Here is a 20,257-nt window from a genome sequence, read left to right on the forward strand (position 1 = left end):
GATTTTTTCACCTTTTGCTCAGATGTGTCTAGTTTTTCCACATTTGCTGGCAGATTTGCTGGTGAAATACCTCTGCAGTGCTGACGACTGTCTTCTCATCTGCAATGAGGCTCTTCTTCTGCAGGTTTGATGGTTTTTCTGAGAGGCAGAGTGGGCGTTCAGCTCAGCAGCCTCTTTTTCTTGGCAGGAGAGATTGACAGCTCACTCAGGTTAGAAACACATCACCCACCACGTGTACGTGATACTGTGGGGGCTCCAGGTCCATTGTGTTCAGTGACGGCGTGTCCTCCTGGTTCAGCTGCAGCAGGGAGGTGGAGGGGCAGTGTGCATCCAACCGTGGTGAGAAGATAATGGGAAAGCAAAGAGCATCATTACCTCTCTCCTCCCCCATTTAACCGAGAGGAAATGATTAAGTGAAGGTCGGTTTGATGTTCTGGATGTGGGACACTGAAAAATTCACAACAAAGCAGAATCTAAGAAGCTCTGCATGTTTTATTGCTTCTGACACCAGTGTGTACAACTGCAAGCTGCAAACAGCATCTAAAGCAGTGATAGCAAGCAGAAACTGAGAGTTTTCTAGAAATTATTGATGAGATCAGAGTAAACCCAAAGCAGACACGAAGAATATCAAAATTCGACACACATTCAGTAACGCTGATCTTCTCAGCAGTCATGATAAAGGCTGTTTGTAAGCAATTTTCCTGCTAAACTCCTGCAAGGTTTTCTCACTAATTTCCATAAGAGACTAACCTTCCAAGGCAGCTGTTGGTTTGTTACAAGACTGTAAAAGAAAAGGACAACATGTGTTTTTTAAGATTTAAAGAGAAATTAGCCAGGATATTTTATTTACACATTTTGTTAAAAATGAAAAAAAAAATCCGCATCTATTTGCTTTAGGGCCGTTTTATGCAGATATTCTGTTGTTTTTGCACCTCTCTACCACATGCGGCTCATAGTGAGGAAAGGCAACAACTTTCTAAAACACTTTCTTTAATTAAGTCATTTCCTCAAAAATATAAAAGTCACAATTATTCTTTTTTACATTTTATGAAATATGGAGATAGAGGGCAGCACGTTCCTATTATCACCTACAGAGCAGGAAACCTGAACAATTTAACTGCTTTTATGGGGCTTATTTGCATCTGCCTAACTGGACCCTGACAAACTGAAGCTATTTCTAGAGAACTTCAAGTATGACTTGTAGAAATTAGAAACTGAGGGGAAAAATGAACAGGTACAAAGAAAAGATGACCTACAATAGTTGTGGAAAAGCATTAGTTGCACCCTGTTTGTATTTTGATGTCCTTATGACTATCTAGTAGGGTTAAAATAATCAGCTCTTCAGTATAATCAATAGTAAAAAGATGAATTATTCAAACACAACTTCCACAGGTTGGTGTACAACTTTTTAAAGCTGCTCTGCAGACACACAGACATTAAGCCCCTCCCCCCTCTCACCTGAACAATCATGGCTGCTGCTAGAAGTTTAAACCTCTGGTGACCTGCCAAAGACGTACGTCACAAGTTTTTACCACCACTGTGTTAATGAGTCTCATTGTGTTCAACACAATCCGATTTTTATCCCTTTTTGTGATCAAAGCCCTTTAGATTGTGCGAACATATAAAGTGCTTTAAAAAACAAAATTTACAAGAAAGGACAAATGTACAATTACAAAATGTGCCATTATTATTCTGTCCAGTAGGACAGGAATTAGCTGCTAATAATAAAACAAGTAAATATTACCAAAAAACGGACACAGAAGCTGCCAATCAGAACCAGTCGTAGTCTACCTGCTCACTCTAGTTGATCATCAAAGAAAACGTGATGGGAAATAACCAGAAACAGAACCTGAACTGGACTGTTGCTGAATCTTTCTGCACAGTCCAGAGCCTTATGTTCACTGTAAATAAGGGGAAACAAACAAAACAACTTTATGGACCAGATCTATTTTCCATTTAAGAGCAAGGTGGATGCTTCCATAAATTACTTCAATTCTTCTAAGCATCATCTTGTCCACTGCTTGGCTATAAGGGGAAGCAACGCTTATTGTTTCTAAACTACTACCGCAATGAAAGTATTGTGATTTTTTTCTGCTCTTTATTAGAAAGAACCCCATGTCATTGCTATGGTAACGACGATGGTATGGAGTATTTTTCTTAGCATTGATATCGATTTTGTAATTTCAGCATTGTAACAAACCTACCACCTAGTGGCGCAACACGTGTTTTACATCATTTTTCTGCTGGAAGCAGATTATATTTTTATCCCACCCCGTGCAACACACATGCTAAAATACCATACACCACCAGTAGGTGGCGATAATCTTGACATCAAAAATCAAAAGAACGAAGTCCTGGAGGTGGCAAAGAGTAAAAAAAATGTGTATGTCATGTTTTCTTTGACCTTTCACCTCTCAGTCAAAACAATGCTGGAGGAGCAGGTTTCCGTCCTTTAAGGCGGCCAAGCACATTCCATTTACTAATGATAACAGAGTTAGGATAAAGTGAGACAGATGTAGATAAGATATTCTTAAAAACTCCAGTGTAGTGATTTCTGCTGAGAAAATAATTGTGGGATAATTCGGCTGCTATAGGCACATTTGGCAACCCAGAAAACCTCTTAGGGAAACAGTATTTCACTTCATTTACTCTGAACTATTGGATGAACTCTGCATGGGTGAAATGAGTTTGAAGATTCTTATATTTACGTTTTTCCTTGGATTTCAGAGTTATTTCAGCTAAGTCCTAAAGTATAACCGTGTTGACAGAACCATCAGGTATAATGTGGCTCAAAATCATGATTTCTTATTCTCTGAACGTTGGTCAACACTCTTGCAGTATGTCAACATCAGGAGACATAATTTCCATAAACAACACTGTTCTAGACCCCACTGAGGAAATAGACACCAGAAACCACCAGGGTTAAATGGCTTTGTACTTGGTAGAAATATAACAAATGTCATAACTTCTTAAAGTCTCTGTTTGCCAAGTCTACATGAAGAGAAAATTGGGCTCTTTGTAAATTGTTTTTAAAATGTACTTGTTCTTCCCAAAAAAATGTTTTGCAAATAGACGGGAGGCGATAACCCAGCAGGAACTCAGTTTACCTGCCGCTATAAAGTGACTAAAAGCCTGCATTTTCCTATGTGCTTTTTAAAAGATCTAATTTGATAAAAACTGTTGCACATATAATGCTACAATACTGAGTTCAGACCAATACACTGATTATTTATACAGGTACAACTTAATATGTTGGAAAAGATCATTTCCATGTCCTTTTAGGATTATTTTTAAGTCCTTTTTTCTTTTAAAAATTATGTCTTTCTTGATGTTATGTCACTTATGTTTTAACTTTCTGAAAAACTGAATCCTCTGAGCCATAATCGCATCAGTTAACAGAAATAAACACATCAAACATATCACTGTGTGGGTAATGAATCTGTATAATGTATGACTTTCACTTTTTAAACTAAATCACTATAATAATCAGTGGTTTAATGATATTCTAGCATATTGAGATGCACCTGTGGGTCTATTTAGGTGTTTTGTTGTCTTCTCAAGCGACTACATGTTTTATCCTCAGCACACATTAAACAAGAGGAATAAAGGACTTTGGGTTGGCTTTCCTAACTTACATGCATGGATTCTCTTGTGATCAGTCGTGTAACTTATGTTTCCAGCTGCAGTTTGTTCAGAATAACGTTCCACATTTCTGCATGATTCATAGTGCAGTTACTAAAGGAAACAAAGTGATTAACTTGTCTGGATTTAGCATGAAGCTTTTTGCATGCATGATGCACCGCATAAGTATACGGCAATAAAAATACAAACCCGCTGTTCAAAGGCCTTGACTGTAATGGCATGTGGGGACATGTCTGTAAATCAGCCCTGTCCCCAGAAATGTTTGAAGCAGCCCTGTTACAGCAATAGTTTCTCTCACAAGGCAGACAATTGGCTGGAATAAGATGGCTATTTGGTTTCAGTCTCAGCTGAAATGTTTTCTCTCCTCAGTGTTATTTTTTTTGTCTTCAGACCTTTGGTTTTAGTGAAGCTGCAGCAGTCTGTCAGCCAGTTTTTAAAGGTTTTACAGCGTTTTGTGCCTCTGAGGTTCATTTTTCTCCCTTTAGAGTCCCTGCACTCTGCTTCTGAGGCATTCAGCTGATTCTACAATCTGTCATTTACAACATTTAGTAATTATCCCCACTCCACACACGCACACAGACACACACACACACCTCCCCCAGTTCAGGGTGCCTGAACGCCTCAGCTAAAAACTCCACATTTCCCGTCAGCAGCGAGTATTAAACGTACTCCTGGAGGCTGTAGTTGTCCTTCAGGTCTTTCTGAGGGAGTTTGGAGGGAGAGCAGAAGAGCCTCTGCTCCCGGTCCAGTCCTGGTTTCTCCTGCCTCACGTCATCCGTCTGCAGCTGGACACTTTTGTTTTTCTTATTTTTGGGTTCCTTGCGCTCCACTTTCAGCTCCTGCCTCTGCCGCTCATCGCTTTTCTGCACCGGCCTATTTGGGTCGGAGGAGGAGACGCTTTCTGGTCCTCCAGATCTCCTTCCTGGACAGGACAAACAGAAAATGACCCCTCCAGCCAACAGGAATCCAGCAGAGATGAACGTTACGCACAGAGCTCCACCGGGCTGGAATTTGCTGCTATCTGGCAGGTCCGTGGTTAGGAAGGCGGTGATGACTTCGCTGGTGAACAGCGACGCAGGAACCAGGCAGAGGAGGCTGGCCAGGACGAAGCAGCCCCCCGCAGCGATGGCTGTGTGCCCCTTTGCTCGGTGGCTGCCCCCCCATCGGGTGCATTTAAGTCCCAGGGAAGCGAGGCAGAGTCCGAACGCGGCCACCATGCAGGACAGGACCATGCCGGCCCGCATTATCTGCAGAGAGGGTGGCAGTGACAGCAGTGAGTTCTTCATGGTGCAGCTGAAGACGCCAGAGCTGTACCACACGCAGTCCATCCACAGACCCTGCATCTGTGAGATGGGTGTCATGATGCTGGTCCACACGTTGATGCTCACTTTCCAGTTGGGCAGTAAAGTGGCCACGGTGGCACCCAGGACGCCCAGAAGCGCCAGGACGAACGCCAGGATCTGAACGGCAGCGGACAGCATGATTTGGGCCCCCCCTGCTCATCCACAGCGCTGGGAGACGTCCCGGCTGGTCCTGACAGCAGATAATTCCTCAGCGTAGGCTCCAGTGGGCTGCAACCAAAGGAGAAATGAGAATTGAAGTGAGCGTGGGAGCGTGACGGACATACAGCTGAGGCTGCTGATGGAAATCTGTGTTGGAGCTGGACGGCTGCCTGCTTTAGGGACTCTGTAGCTCTGTTGGTGATCATTGACACTCAATTATGTTTTTTTAAAGCAGCAGCGTCCCTCAGAGAGATGAAACTCAGAGCTCCGCCGCAGTGAAGTTATTCCTTCAGATATAAACCCTAGTTATCTCCTGATGGAACCAAACATCTGAAAGAAGTTGAGTCGAGAGAAACCTGCAGCCTTACCTGCGCCGTGCTTCTGTGGCTGTGCCTCCAGAACTGATTCCAATGTGAATGAAAACACAGGGTGTGTGGGTCAACTACCCCTCCGCATGCTGTCTCCCTGGAAACTGGAGAGCTTCAGCCCATTCTGCAGCCCGTCTCCAGTCTAAGCAGAAGAACCCTTCAAGACGCTGGTTCTGCTCTCCAGCCTGAAGGTCACTGGTGGCTCTGACGGCACCGCAGAGCAGCGTTTTTATCTGATGAGCTGATGGCCGGTGCGTCACACCTGCAGCACCGCAGAAATCCACCGCCTTTCACCTGCGAGCGCCGCTTTTGGGTCGTTTTCTGTAGATTTTTTGGAAACACTGAGCGTGAAGATAAAAGCTCGTCACTGATCATTACTGATAATATCAGCTGCTCTTAAGACCACTGACGGAATCATTGGTGCTTTCAGAAGCATCTCCGTTCTGGTTTTGGCGATAAAGTCCCTGAGCTGTGAATCAAGGTGAAGAATGGGCCACTGCAACGCGCTGATAAGGGTCCGTGGACCCGCCCGCCCGCCCACCAGCAGGGCCCGGCAGTCTGTTATTACCATAATCCTGCAGACAGCCTGGAAACTATAAACACACATTTCCCTGCCTGCTTCCCTGGGAGAAAATACCTTTAAACAATCCGCAGGCGTCGGTTCTGCCTAATTAATGTTGTTGTGTTGATGTTAAAACTCCCAACAAAAAGGAAACCACAACACACAGGTTCTGGTTCCCACCGCAGCTGCCAAGAGGTGACGTCTGTGATTTAATGTGGCCACGTTTCAGATTCTGCTGCAGCAGTTTGGGTTTGTGGTCTTTTCACAATAAGACTCGTGGATCTGCAGCAGCGTTGCAGAGACCCGACAGGAGACCCGGTTTCATCTGCTCTGACTGGGGCTGATGGGAGTCAAAGTAAAAAGAAATCACACATTCCTGGTCAAATAATCCAGTAAATTAAAAAATGTAATCCACATTTAAATGTATTTAGTAAAAATAAAAGGTAATCTGACATTTACTGTTTAATGGTGATAATTAATTGACACATTTGAAGAATTAATGAAGGTTTTGTTGCAGTCACCTTTTAAGAGGAACTCTGCTGGACCAAAGATTTCCGTTTTACAGACAATAAAAACATCATTAAGATCATTATTTTATTTCTAGAAACTGTTCATGACTTCTTTTCTTACTATTATATGGAAAAAATTTATCAGCCACACAGAAAACATTTTTATGGGAACTAAATAATTGTGTTTATTTAAATAAATGATCAATAAAAACACAAAAATTACAACATTTTAATTGATTTTATAGGTGTTGGTTTATTATCAATAAACACCATGTTTCACATGGCAAACATAGCATCACATCATCTCATACTATTTTATCTCATAAAGCCTAAAAAATGGTTTATGTTTATTTTTCTATAGGCTATTTGTATTTGTTTTTTAACTGTATTTTATACATTTATGAATTTCATAAAGGATATTTTTTGTATTTACTTTTTTCATTTATTTTTGTTTTACTTTATATTTATCATTATTGATTTTATTTTAAGATTTGTATTTTATCTTCTGTAATATTATATTAACTGAATCCTTTATTTTCGCAGAATAAATTCTGATACTCTATAAGTTTTTGTTAAATTTAACGGTCAATATTTTATCAAATATAATGAACAGATGAAAACCAGTCGTTGCAACGAGAAGCTGCATTTTGTCCTGATAATTTATTCCTGACCCGTCAGAAATGAGTAATTCCAGCATCCCGGCTCAGAGCGCCTGCAGGACGATGTGTTGAAGCAGCAGTCTGATGTTCGTTCCACATCCTGAACAGCCTGTTTTAACCTCCGCCTGCTTCGTGTCGCTCGACGAGGCGGCGCTCCATTACAGCAGCTCTCAGGAGGTTTGAGTGGACGCCTGCAGGCCTCCGTTCTGTGGAACAAACAGAGGACAAACTCACTTCCTCCATTTATTGTGACACATATTTTATTTAAGCAAAATTCTGCTGTCTGTGTTTGGCCTTCAGTGCTGGTCAACATTAATGGTTTTAATTTTCTGTTTCTGGTTGCAGATTTATTTAGAGTCCTGGTGAGGAATTTCAATGCTTTCCTCATTATTTCTTTCTTTGTTTTCTTACATTCTGAGTTTATGTTATTTTTTATGATTATATTAATGTTAATAATTGATCTTTTGTTTAAATAATTTTATTTAGGAACCTGCTCATTTTTTAACCTATATTTAGCTGGTCCTGTGGATTGAGTTAAAAAAAAAAAAGAATTAAAATATTTACTTTATAAATATTTTGTGAAATGTTCGGGTCATCCCTGCCCAGGGTGGACCTGCCTCTCGCCCACAGACTGCTGGAGTTGGCACCAGCTTCCCCACGACCCACTATGGAAGAAGCAGGTATAGAAGACTGACTGATCCGGTCAGAACAGTGGAGATTTTTACTATTTAGAAATAGGTTCAGTATTTTTATATATTTTGAATTTTTGTGCTTTATATAAAAACATTTTATCTATAATTATTGTATTTATGAAATTGAAGTATTTATTTGTATGGTTTTTATGCTAGTATTAATGTTTATTAACTTTTATTCTATCTAAACTTTATTTTAAGAAATCCATATTTTTGGTCCTGTGTGTGTTTAGTTTTCACATATTGGTCTAACAAAGGTCTATATTTATCTTTTATTTCAAATTGTAATTTTACTGGATCTGGTTGGGTCCTTTTAGCAGTTTTTCATGATACTAACAAAGAAAATTTGTAGAAATTCTGTTAACGATAATGCAGATATGCTTTTTTCTGGTTTAATTGTTTTACTTGTCTTGTTCAAACTGTGTGTGTCAAATTTGTTTAAGCGCATTCCATTAAAAATGTCTTTTGTTTTAATATAAAATAACTAAAGTTTGCTTTGGAACAGCACTGCAGCGCTTAATCACTTGAAAACACGTGAATTTGATGAATATCTAGAAACATAGATGGGCCTAGTCTATGTCAAAAGAAATAAAAATATTAAAAAGTTAAAGTAAATTTTCTGCTTTGCCAATCCACTTTAGGATATTTTGTACATAAAAATAATCAGAATCATAACATTTTCAGATCTCCTTCAATGGCTGAAACAGCCGCCTGTGGTTCTTAAACCTGAAATCCATTATGACTGAAATTAGCTTCAGATTAAAGGTGACAGTTTGACCTCTGACCCTTGTGATTATAGTCTGGAGAAGAAACAAACCATCTGGCAGAAACAAACCCCCCCCGAGGCTTCAATAGACATCAGTTAACAGCCAGACGGGGATAGAAATGAAAAGCCTTATCTGAGCTGCACACACACACACACACACACACACACACACACACACACACACACACACACACACACACACACACACACACACACACACACACACACAAACACACACACAGACAGCGTGTTTCCTAGGTTGAGTGGATTAGATATAAATCTGGATATGAAATTTAGAGCCATGTAAGGCGAAAAGGTTTTAAATGAACATTAAAAGTAGTTTGAGGTTTTCCTGGATATTCTAAAGAATTTCTCTGCTTATTCTATCTTCAGTACCAAACAACCTGGTCCAAATCACCCTGAGTCCCTTGTTTCTATTCTGGAAAAGCTTCCTGGAAGACTTGATATATTCAGTGAATTACAAGATGTGTTCCAATGAAGCTCGTTTGTCAGATTAAAAGTACCTTTTTAAAATAACTTTTAAACAGGTATTAAACATACTTTTCAGTAAAACCACATTTCTGTGTTAAAATGTTTTTATTTGTCTGATCTAATATTCTAATCTTAAATGTTGTGGTTTCATTGGCTGTAAGCAGAAAATCATCATAATTAACAGAAATAAAGGCTTGAAAACAGTCTGTGTTTAATCTATAAAATATGTTTCATTCAGTAATGGAGTTTCAATAACATTCTCATTCACTGAATATAAATGTACACTCACCGGCCACTTTATTAGGTACACCTGTCCAACTGCTTGTTAACACACATTTCTAATCAGCCAATCACATGGCAGCAACTCAATGTATTTAGGCATGTAGACGTGGTCAAGATGATCTGCTGCAGTTCAAACCGAGCATCAGAACGGGGAAGAAAGGTGATTTAAGTGACTTTGAACGTGGCATGGTTGTTGGTGTCAGACGGGCTGGTCTGAGTATTTCAGAAACTGTTGATCTACTGGGATTTTCACGCACTACAATCTCTAGGGTTTACAGAGAATGGTCTGAAAAATAGAAAATATCCAGTGAGCGGTGGTTCTGTGGGCACAAATACCTTGTTGATGCCTGAGGTCAGAGGAGAATGGCCAGACTTGTTCGAGCTGATAGAAAGGCAACAGTAACTCAAATAACCACTCGTTACAACCAAGGCATGCAGAAGAGCATCTCTGAACGCACAACACGTCAAACCTTGAGGCTGATGGGCTACAGCAGCAGAAGACCACACCGGGTGCCACTCCTGTCAGCTAAGAACAGGAAACTGAGGCTACAATTTGCACAGGCTCACCAAAATTGGACAATAGAAGATTGGAAAAACGTTGCCTGGTCTGATGAGTCTCTATTTCTGCTGCAACATTCGGATGGTCGGGTCAGAATTTGGTATCAACATCATGAAAGCATGGATCCATCCTGCCTTGTATCAACGGTTCAGGCTGGTGGTATAATGGTGTGGGGGATACTTTCTTGGGACACTTTGGGCCCCTTGGTACCAGTTGAGCATCGTGTCAACGCCACAGCCTACCTGAGTATTGTTGCTGACCATCTCCATCCCTTCATGACCACAGTGTACTAATCTTCTGATGGTTACTTCCAGCAGGATAACGCACCATGTCATAAAGAACGAATCATCTCAGACTGGTTTCTTGAACATGACAATGAGTTCACTGGACTCAAATGACCTCCAGTCACCAGATCTCAGTCCAGTAGAGCACCTTTGGGATGTGGTGGAACAGGAGATTCACATCATGGATGCAGCCGACAAATCTGCAGCATCTGTGTGATGCTATCATGTCAATATGGACCAAACTCTCTGAGGAATGTTTCCATTACCTGGTTGAATCTATGCCACCAAGGATTAAGGCGGTTCTGAATGCAAAAGGGGGTCCAACCCGGTATTAGCAAGGTGTACCTAATAAAGTGGCTGGTGAGTGTATTCTTCCAGTCTGTATATCTTGACAGACATTTTAAACAGTTTATATAATTACACTTAATGTCTATAAGCTGAGCATGGAAAAATATTTATCTCCAGATCTCCCTTTACCTCCCTGTCATGTTGCCCCCCTGCTTGTCTAGAAAACATTTTAAGTATTCAGACTTTAAGATGGGCTTAAAAGGGACTGAGAACTCACATGACAAATCTTCAGTCATCCTACTGCTTTAAAAGCAGAAATATAAATATTTACATTGAATTTAAAATGGCTAGGGTTTATATGGAAGCTGGGAAACAAGACTAAGGACGAGGTTGGATGGATGGATATGATTTTCTGACAATAGGATTGGGAATAAACCCTAGAAATACAAATGTTTTTCATACTTTCTTTTGGTTTTCCATACTTATGTAGACCTGGAAAATACTTAAATCAAATTCTGGTGTCTACAGTAGCCCTGAAATACCCAATAAAACAACCTGTTAGTCAAAAATTGTCACATTTAGGAGTTTATTCTGGTACCAAACACCATCCTGGCGCTTCTACATGTGTAGCCACAGAAAACTCAATAGATACACAAACAAGGCTTAACTAGTCTGAAACACGCAGGTTATTTGTAGCATCCAATCAGCCCAAACTCTGGTACATGGTATAAAATGCAAGTCAGAGGAATCCCTGCTGATGAGAAGGGATTTCTTTCAACAGCTGTGCATGCTGCATTCAGGTACAGCTGGGAAACTAGGCTGTCCAAATATAAAATAAATATGGACAGTCGCATTTAAAAATGTCTAAAGATTAACCGTTTTCAAGTGGTTATTTTGTTGTATAACCCTACTTATACTACTTTATTTGCTGAAATATTCCAACCAAATCTCCAGTCGGTTCTATGCTTTCCACTTTTTCAAGTTTTAAAATATAATCAAATCAAAAAAACTTAACAAATTGAAAAAGATTCTTTGTTTACTGCTGAGCGAAGTAAAATGAACAAAAATCATCCATTTCTGTTTATTTTTCTTGATTGAAGCCAACAGAAAACTTACCAAACCAGAACTTCAAACATTCCTGAGATTTCACCGGTACACACCTCATAGTTGTTTGTGGTCCTAACTGATCAGAAACAGAAAAAAACTGAATCTGAAAAAAGGTTGTGTTTTTACGCAGTGTCGTAAATCAGCTGTCTTTCTACTGAAGGCTAGAAATTCAATCCTGTCAAAAAAGCAATTATTGTAACAAAAGAACATCATTATGGACTTTCTTTAAACCTTTAGTTTGACATGAATACAAAACATGAAAAGACTTAGCATTTATACTTTCAGGAAGTCATACAATCCAAACAGAAACGCTATAAATATATGGGGGAAGTAAAGACATTATTAGTGGGAGATTGGGTGGATAGAAATGCCACCTCATTGGTAGGTCTCCAGTTTTTAGTTTTAGGTGTCAAGGTGCTCTCTGGTGCTCTGGTTTCCTCCAGGTACATGTTAGATCATTAGGTGTTTCTTACCTGCATGATTGCCTCTGTGATGAAGCAGCTACCTGTGCAGGATCATGTCTCACCTGTTGCCTTCAAAGAAAGCCAACACTCATGGACTGCAGGACCTAAAAAAGGGTCCTTTAACCACAAATCCTTTATTTAATTAACCGTTGTCAATGTTTTTTTTATGTAATTAACGCAGAAAATGATCGGGATCAGATGAAGCAGCGATGGATCGACGGGTGCTGCGCTTTCATCTGGAACTCAGAAACCAAAAAGATCCTACTCTAAATAAAAAATAAATACATTTGAATTTCATACTAATAATTAACCCCCCTGAATCCAGACATTTCAATCATTTGATTGAAACTCGATCATTGTTATCCTCTAACATTTTCCCCATGCTTGGACAAGCATGGGGAAAATTTGGAAACCAGATTTAAAATAGATTTTTAACAGAATTCATGAAAAAAGAAAAGAATGAAGCATAACTCACCATTAAAAAAGATGAGGTTTCCATCATGCTCAGGGGGTATTATGGGATATAATGGACAGACTCACTGTAGAGGAGCTACAGGGAAGCTTTTACAGTCCAGGTTCAGAGTCTCCCACATGTTGGTTTTTCTCAAATAAAAGTCACCTGCATAACAGAAATCATTCATTAAAAGGTATTTTTTATTGTGGTACGCTGAGAATGGCCGCCATGAAGGCTCGAGCACATAAGCAGGAGTAGGCTGGGCCGGTTACCGGTGTCGAGGTCAAAGATTAAAAAAGTTATGGTTTCAGAACCAATAAATGTCTCCGCCGCACTCTTTCTACCGTTTAAAGTCCATCAGAATCCAGATAAAGCACTGGAGCGTCCTAGCTTTCTCCAGCCGAAGAGTAACCATAGTCCCCTCCCCCACTTGTTGCTGTGCACTGTCGGTCAACTGCCTCATTTATGAACTATGTTAGACTGCTAACAACCTGGAGAGTAAAGGTGAGAAAACTAAAGGTGCACCACCCACCCCTCTAAATATAAACTATGTTATAAAATTGGATATCAGCCTTGATCAGTTTGATTATTACACTTTACACTGACTTTGTTCTGATCACAAGTCTCGGCACAAACTGTATGATTATTACAGCTCTCACTCTACCGTCAGTGCTGCTGGCTATTTTCAATACTTTCTTAAACCAGGAAGGACCCATTGTGATGTAAAATCTTGTTTACTGGGGAAATCCCGGCCTAAATGGCAGAACTTTATAGACTCATTATGAAACTTCAAAGGACACCAAACTATCAGTAAAACTAAAACAAGTCCAATTTTCAACAGTGTAACTAAATCCACCATCAGTACAAACAGACTTTTGAATTTTTACAAAAAAAAATGTAGGATATTGAATATAAAAGGAGGCCATAAATAGCTTTATAAATGAGGATTGTTTTCATCTTTGCACCAACAAAGCAGATCACCTAACGCTGGAATACAACACACAACAGCGATAAACTATGAGAAGGCTGTTAGATAAAAAATGTCTACATTATCAAGGAAGAATGAAGACTTAATTTGGAAGAAAGTTTTAACCTTAGTTTTTTTTTTTCTTTTTTTTACAGAGCCCAAAAATAACACATTTACATTGAAACCAACAGCTCCATTTAATACCTGCTGGGCTATCTGACCCAATAACTCTGTTAAAATAAAATAAAGTAAAATAAAAACCCGTGGAGGGATGTTACAGGCAGTAACCGGAGCATCAGAGAGTCAATAATACCAACAGTAAGCGATGCTTCGTATAGATTGTAGATGCTTAAAGCACAGCTATCAAACTCAAGTCCTTGAGGGTCGGCGTCCTGCAAGCTTTAGACGTCTCGCTCTGTCAACACACCTGAAACACATAATTTGGTCATTAGCAGTAGAACCTCAGTGTATGATGGGGTAAGTCAGTCTTTTGATTCAGGTGTGTTGGACCTGGGACAAATCAAAAAGCTGCAGGACAGCAGCCCTCATGAAGTTTGACATGCATCCGGATGAAAAGTTTAAAGGTGTCATACTTTTAAAAAGCTGCACATAGAAATTCATTTTCATCCATAATCAAAGCACTTCTTCATGTTAAACACCTGACAGTGTCTCAAACAAAGGAAAACAAGGGATTATGTGCTTTCAATCAGTTGAAAAAATAAAACTCCAGATAAATTTGCAAATTTAATAAAAATCAAATGATTGCAGAGAGACAACTATCAGAGCCCCCCCAGCAGAGACTGCATGCTCCCCTCTCGTCTCGTCTATACCTGGCTTGGTGAACACGTCCCGGACAGTGCACTCCTGATGCCGGGTATCCAACCGTTTCTGCAGCATTGGAGCTCTCATGGAAAAAGAGAGAAGATGGAATCTTTTTTTATATAAACTGATGTGTACTGATGTCACAATATTACAGAAAGTAAGAAATAAATATTACAGGAAGTTCTTCTTGTTTGTTCTTGCTACAGGAGCACATCCCCATACACCCTGATGACCCCACGACCTCAAGAGCTTTTTCTGCAGGTTTGAAAAACAGTAATTCACACCTTCCACCCACACAAAAGGACTACCTGCATCCCCCAATAACTCTGTGCTGCAAACATGACCAACAAAGCTGATTCTGTCTTATTTTATCTGCCATGAGGGTTAACTGTTGTCATGGAGACAGAGCACCCCCCCACCCCGACCCCAAACAATAAATGAAATTTTAAGGAAAGTTGGCATCAAAAACCTCTTTATTGAAATGTTTTGCAGTTTGTCTGTGTTTAACAGCACCTCCTCATTTACAGAAGTCCTCAAATATTTAAGAAAATAAATTACCAAAAGCTTTTTTCATTTCATAATGAAACAGTCACTTTCAATAGAAATAAACACAATATAAATACATTAAGAGATGGTGGCAGACGTACAAAAGGCTTTAATCTGGAGCAGCGGCTCTAGAGTTTTATCCAGAAACCGCTTTTGTCAAATAAAACAAGACCATTTACAGCTGGAGCTTAAACTGTACACAGAAGGATATTAACAACACAGCCATTTATAAAATATAAAAAATGCTGGATCCAAACCCCAACATTTGGCTGGTTTCAGTCAGGAAAATGGAAAAATCGAAGCTTTCTGGTGATCCAGGAGAACACGTCGAGTTCTCCAATGAGAGAACTTCACTTTGGGTCCTTATAAACTCGACAAACTGAAGCTCAGCTCCATCATCTCACATGTTTCTCATTAAATCTCCTCCTTCCAGAATAAAATAAATAAATCCATCATGACTAAAAATGCTTCAGTGGTTTCCAGTTTGTCTATGAGGCAAAAAAAAACAAAACAAGTTTTTCCCGTTCTGGTTTATTTGTTTTTAAATGTGATGGCTGCGATGTTTCCATAAAGTTCACGTATCATATTTAAGACAGAAAAAAAACAAAAATCTGAAAGTCTGAAAATAATTATTGGTTTCGTTTCAGGTTTCCTAATGGTGCCGGTTTGTTGGATCTCAAAGGTTCTGCTCTCAGACAACAGTTCAAGAAATGAATTTAATCAAGGGAAGAAACGTTTTAAATGATTTAAAACATTTTAGAGAATTAATACATGAAATATTTTCACAAAACGTTTTGACTTTAGTCAGTTTTTTCCATAAATATTTTATGAATAAATAATTTCATATGAAATAACCAGTTACTGCAGCAAAGATCTAAAACTTTTGTATTTTACAAAAGGAAATAATCCTAAAAATTTTGTTAGATTAGAAATACTACTTTACAAACAAAAATTTGAATTGTAACAACTAAATATATTTTGCCATCTGAGAAGAGAAATTTGTAATTTGTGATAAAAATTGGAGCTAAAACCAGTGATATTAATGGTTAAACTGGTAGAGAGTATCAGTGTATTTTTGTTTAAACTGCAATCAAATTTCCATCGGATCTGACCAGAACTTCAGGATGATTCTTACGACAAAAACTAATTATGTAATAAAATAAATTTTTTAGAGGTCTACTGGAAATTATAAGTTGATAATTAGTTATGAGGATTTTTTCACCAATAAAACGTCTGATTTTGCTAAATTCAGGAGAATTCAGAGAAAAAACTTTTCTAAACATTTTTCTCGTATATAAAACTCTGGGGTTTTTTTTCGTTTAAACGCTGCTCAACTTCATGTAAACTTCAACATTTTTCTACATCGAAGAAAAAAGAAACTCCAAAATTGGATCCAGTTTGATGAAAATTCCCCATCTGTGAATTCAGGACCTTGTTGAGCTTCAGCACCTGGAACATCTGCTGGTTTCTGTTAAAAACCAGGTGGAGGTGTTCTCCTGCCGCAGCCAATCAGAAGGACCTGGATCTGTTCTCAGTCCATCATCGGGACTTCAGGCTCATGTCAGCAGGGTAAAGCTGTCCGTCTGGATCCCCAGCACCGAGTCGTAGAAGCAGTCCTCGTTGATTATGGACGCCATGCTCTGAACGCTGAAGTCTCTCCCCACAAAGTTGCTGAAGTCCTGTCCTTCACCTTCAGGACCCCGTCGCAGACTTGAGCTACACCTCTTCTCCTCGTCCACGTGACGCATTGCTCCTTGAGCCTCCTCAGAAAAGTTGAGGCGCTGCAGCTGAGCCTCCAGATCACCGGTCAGCGAGCAGAGCCTGGGCCTCATCCCTGAGGATCCGGAGTGGCTCGGCAGCAGAGGTTCTGAGCAGGTTTCATCCAGGAGGCCGTTTGGTCTGTAGCTCTCCTCTGAAGGATGAGGAGTTATTCCCTGGAGGTCAGTGCGGCCTTGTCTATGCCTCCTCCTCCAGGTGCTGCTCCTCTCAGCCGTAGACTGCTTGGTTCTCCTCAGAGAGGAACCAGGGGCTCGGTCTTTGAGCAGGGAAGTCAGAGCTCGCAGCAAAGCAGACTTTGTCTCCAAATCACTGAAACACAAACAGCACACATGGTCATCCATTTCTCCTCATTTCTTCATCAAACTGCAGGTCCTGGTCCAGGTTTTACCCATTAAGCACTTCTTACCAGGGTTCAAACAACATAGTCACGAAAAGTCTGGAAAGGTTTGATCTGTTTTCCGGGTATGGGTGGATTTTCTTTCACGCTCAAGAACTTCTAAAGTTCTGTAGAACCAATACCACCCCCTTCCTTCAACAGTAGAGAAGTAGACGATAAACTGAATTTACAGAAACAGTCAAAATCTGAAAGAATAACATCAGAAATATTTAAATAAAATTCTGAACTTATACAGGTCCTTCTCAAAATATTAGCATATTGTGATAAAGTTCATTATTTTCCATAATGTCATGATGAAAATTTAACATTCATATATTTTAGATTCATTGCACACTAACTGAAATATTTCAGGTCTTTTATTGTCTTAATACGGATGATTTTGGCATACAGCTCATGAAAACCCAAAATTCCTATCTCACAAAATTAGCATATCATTAAAAGGGTCTCTAAACGAGCTATGAACCTAATCATCTGAATCAACGAGTTAACTCTGAACACCTGCAAAAGATTCCTGAGGCCTTTAAAACTCCCAGCCTGGTTCATCACTCAAAACCCCAATCATGGGTAAGACTGCCGACCTGACTGCTGTCCAGAAGGCCACTATTGACACCCTCAAGCAAGAGGGTAAGACACAGAAAGACATTTCTGAACAAATAGGCTGTTCCCAGAGTGCTGTATCAAGGCACCTCAGTGGGAAGTCTGTGGGAAGGAAAAAGTGTGGCAGAAAATGCTGCACAACGAGAAGAGGTGACCGGACCCTGAGGAAGATTGTGGAGAAGGGCCGATTCCAGACCTTGGGGGACCTGCGGAAGCAGTGGATGGAGTCTGGAGTAGAAACATCCAGAGCCACCGTGCACAGGTGTGTGCAGGAAATGGGCTACAGGTGCCGCATTCCCCAGGTCAAGCCACTTTTGAACCAGAAACAGCGGCAGAAGCGCCTGACCTGGGCTACAGAGAAGCAGCACTGGACTGTTGCTCAGTGGTCCAAAGTACTTTTTTCGGATGAAAGCAAATTCTGCATGTCATTCGGAAATCAAGGTGCCAGAGTCTGGAGGAAGACTGGGGAGAAGGAAATGCCAAAATGCCAGAAGTCCAGTGTCAAGTACCCACAGTCAGTGATGGTCTGGGGTGCCGTGTCAGCTGCTGGTGTTGGTCCACTGTGTTTTATCAAGGGCAGGGTCAATGCAGCTAGCTATCAGGAGATTTTGGAGCACTTCATGCTTCCATCTGCTGAAAAGCTTTATGGAGATGAAGATTTCATTTTTCAGCACGACCTGGCACCTGCTCAAAGTGCCAAAACCACTGGTAAATGGTTTACTGACCATGGTATCACTGTGCTCAATTGGCCTGCCAACTCTCCTGACCTGAACCCCATAGAGAATCTGTGGGATATTGTGAAGAGAACGTTGAGAGACTCAAGACCCAACACTCTGGATGAGCTAAAGGCCGCTATCGAAGCATCCTGGGCCTCCATAAGACCTCAGCAGTGCCACAGGCTGATTGCCTCCATGCCACGCCGCATTGAAGCAGTCATTTCTGCAAAAGGATTCCCGACCAAGTATTGAGTGCATAACTGTACATGATTATTTGAAGGTTGACGTTTTTTGTATTAAAAACACTTTTCTTTTATTGGTCGGATGAAATATGCTAATTTTGTGAGATAGGAATTTTGGGTTTTCATGAGCTGTATGCCAAAATCATCCGTATTAAGACAATAAAAGACCTGAAATATTTCAGTTAGTGTGCAATGAATCTAAAATATATGAATGTTAAATTTTCATCATTACATTATAGAAAATAATGAACTTTATCACAATATGCTAATATTTTTAGAAGGACCTGTACATGTTTCTAAAGGACCTCTTGTTAGGACCTTTAAGACTGACTTAGATCTCTGAGGTCAACCTGGTGACACCAACTTCAATATTGATGTTACTGGATACTAGAGCCAGATGTTGAAATCTGTAGATATTCCCTAAACCTGTGAGTCACTTCTGGACTTATGTTGAGTTCTGCTGGTTTCGGGTTCACCCCTTTGCCACTTCAAAAGAGTTCTTCTTTATAAAGACGGTACCTGCTGCACAGCTGGAAGACCATCTCGGGTCGACCCTCCACCTCTGACCTGCTATGAACCAGCTCCCACACACACGGGTCTTGTGAACCTGCAAACACCACAGAGTCATTGAACTGAATGGTCCGGTCTACATGAACACACCTGCCTCTGACGGCTCACTGACCTGGGATGTTGCCCGGTCGGATCTGAAGGGCTGAAACTGGGATTAACCAGCGGAACCTGAAGGGGTCCAGATCAGCTGAGCGGGAGCTCGTCTGTAGCAGAACACAAACACAAGACGGGAAGTTTTACTCTGCTGGGATTTGACTAAAACGCTGCCAACAAAAGAATGAAGCAGGACCAACCATCCTTTTCTTCAATTTGTTCTCACGATGAACCAGAATGACGGCTCGTTTGAACACTGAGGAAAACAGCAGTGGTGTTAATCTATAGTAAGAGGCTTTGAATAAATGTCTATACAGTCTTTATCTTTACAAACTGAAGATAAAGTGAGTCTGAACTCACCGAACAGCGTGAGCTGAGGCTCCTTCCTCAGGCGTCGCAGACATGGCAGAGGGTTCAACCAGACCACCGACGAGTGGACCAGAAACTCTCCCATGGAGATCTCTGTTACCTGTGGAGAGGCGGGGAGGACAGGATGGTTTTACCTCCTTTCAGGAGGTCCGATGGCTCCTCAGACAATTCATTTTCTTGGTTCTTTACCTGTTTGTCAGCTCCATTCTGCTCTGCTGCCAGCTGGTCAAACACACAACCATAATCCTCGTAGATCTTCTGCATCTCATTGATGTGACTTGCTACCTTCTCCATTGCTCTCAGCGCCTCTGAGTGGACAGGAGAAGAAATGCAGGGAGTTAGAAGCCCTTTACCTGTCAGGTGTTTGTGTATGTGTGTGTGTGTGTGTTACCTATCTGGTGCGTGTGTGTTACCTGTCAGGGGTGTGTGTGTTACCTGTCAGGTGTGTGCGCGTTACTTGTCAGGTGTGTGTGTGTTACCTGTCAGGGGTGTGTGCGTTACCTGTCAGGTGTGTGTGTGTTACCTATCT

General features: G+C 40.6%; 2 protein-coding genes across 4 annotated transcripts in view; both read right to left on the reverse strand.

Moving 5' to 3' along the window:
* Positions 1-474: 474 nt before the first annotated feature.
* On the reverse strand, positions 475-12,246 carry LOC124881746 (claudin-20-like). Of its 2 annotated transcripts, none has more exons than XM_047387502.1 (2): positions 11,722-12,246; positions 475-7,448 (listed from the first exon to the last, which is right to left on the reverse strand). In XM_047387502.1, the coding sequence occupies exon 2, from the start codon at positions 5,121-5,123 to the stop codon at positions 4,302-4,304; it is 822 nt and encodes a 273-aa protein (XP_047243458.1). In that variant the 5' UTR covers positions 5,124-7,448; positions 11,722-12,246; the 3' UTR covers positions 475-4,301. The 2 variants fall into 2 exon arrangements, with proteins under 2 accessions (XP_047243458.1, XP_047243459.1); XM_047387503.1 differs by lacking the exon at positions 11,722-12,246 and having other exon boundaries at positions 475-5,213; positions 5,513-8,826.
* A 2,628-nt stretch (positions 12,247-14,874) lies between these two features.
* Positions 14,875-20,257, reverse strand: part of LOC124881799 (rho guanine nucleotide exchange factor TIAM2) — a 60,821-nt gene continuing 55,438 nt past the window's right edge. For both annotated transcript variants that reach the window (XM_047387600.1, XM_047387601.1), the window contains 6 exons: positions 19,918-20,036; positions 19,720-19,828; positions 19,560-19,615; positions 19,379-19,469; positions 19,216-19,303; positions 14,875-17,053 (listed from right to left, as the gene is read on the reverse strand). In XM_047387600.1, the coding sequence (XP_047243556.1) occupies positions 16,522-17,053; positions 19,216-19,303; positions 19,379-19,469; positions 19,560-19,615; positions 19,720-19,828; positions 19,918-20,036 (995 nt within the window). In that variant the 3' untranslated portion in view covers positions 14,875-16,521. The remainder of the gene's footprint in view (positions 17,054-19,215; positions 19,304-19,378; positions 19,470-19,559; positions 19,616-19,719; positions 19,829-19,917; positions 20,037-20,257) is intronic.

This window comes from Girardinichthys multiradiatus, chromosome 15 (genome assembly GCF_021462225.1).
Source record: "Girardinichthys multiradiatus isolate DD_20200921_A chromosome 15, DD_fGirMul_XY1, whole genome shotgun sequence".
Lineage (NCBI taxonomy): Eukaryota > Metazoa > Chordata > Actinopteri > Cyprinodontiformes > Goodeidae > Girardinichthys > Girardinichthys multiradiatus.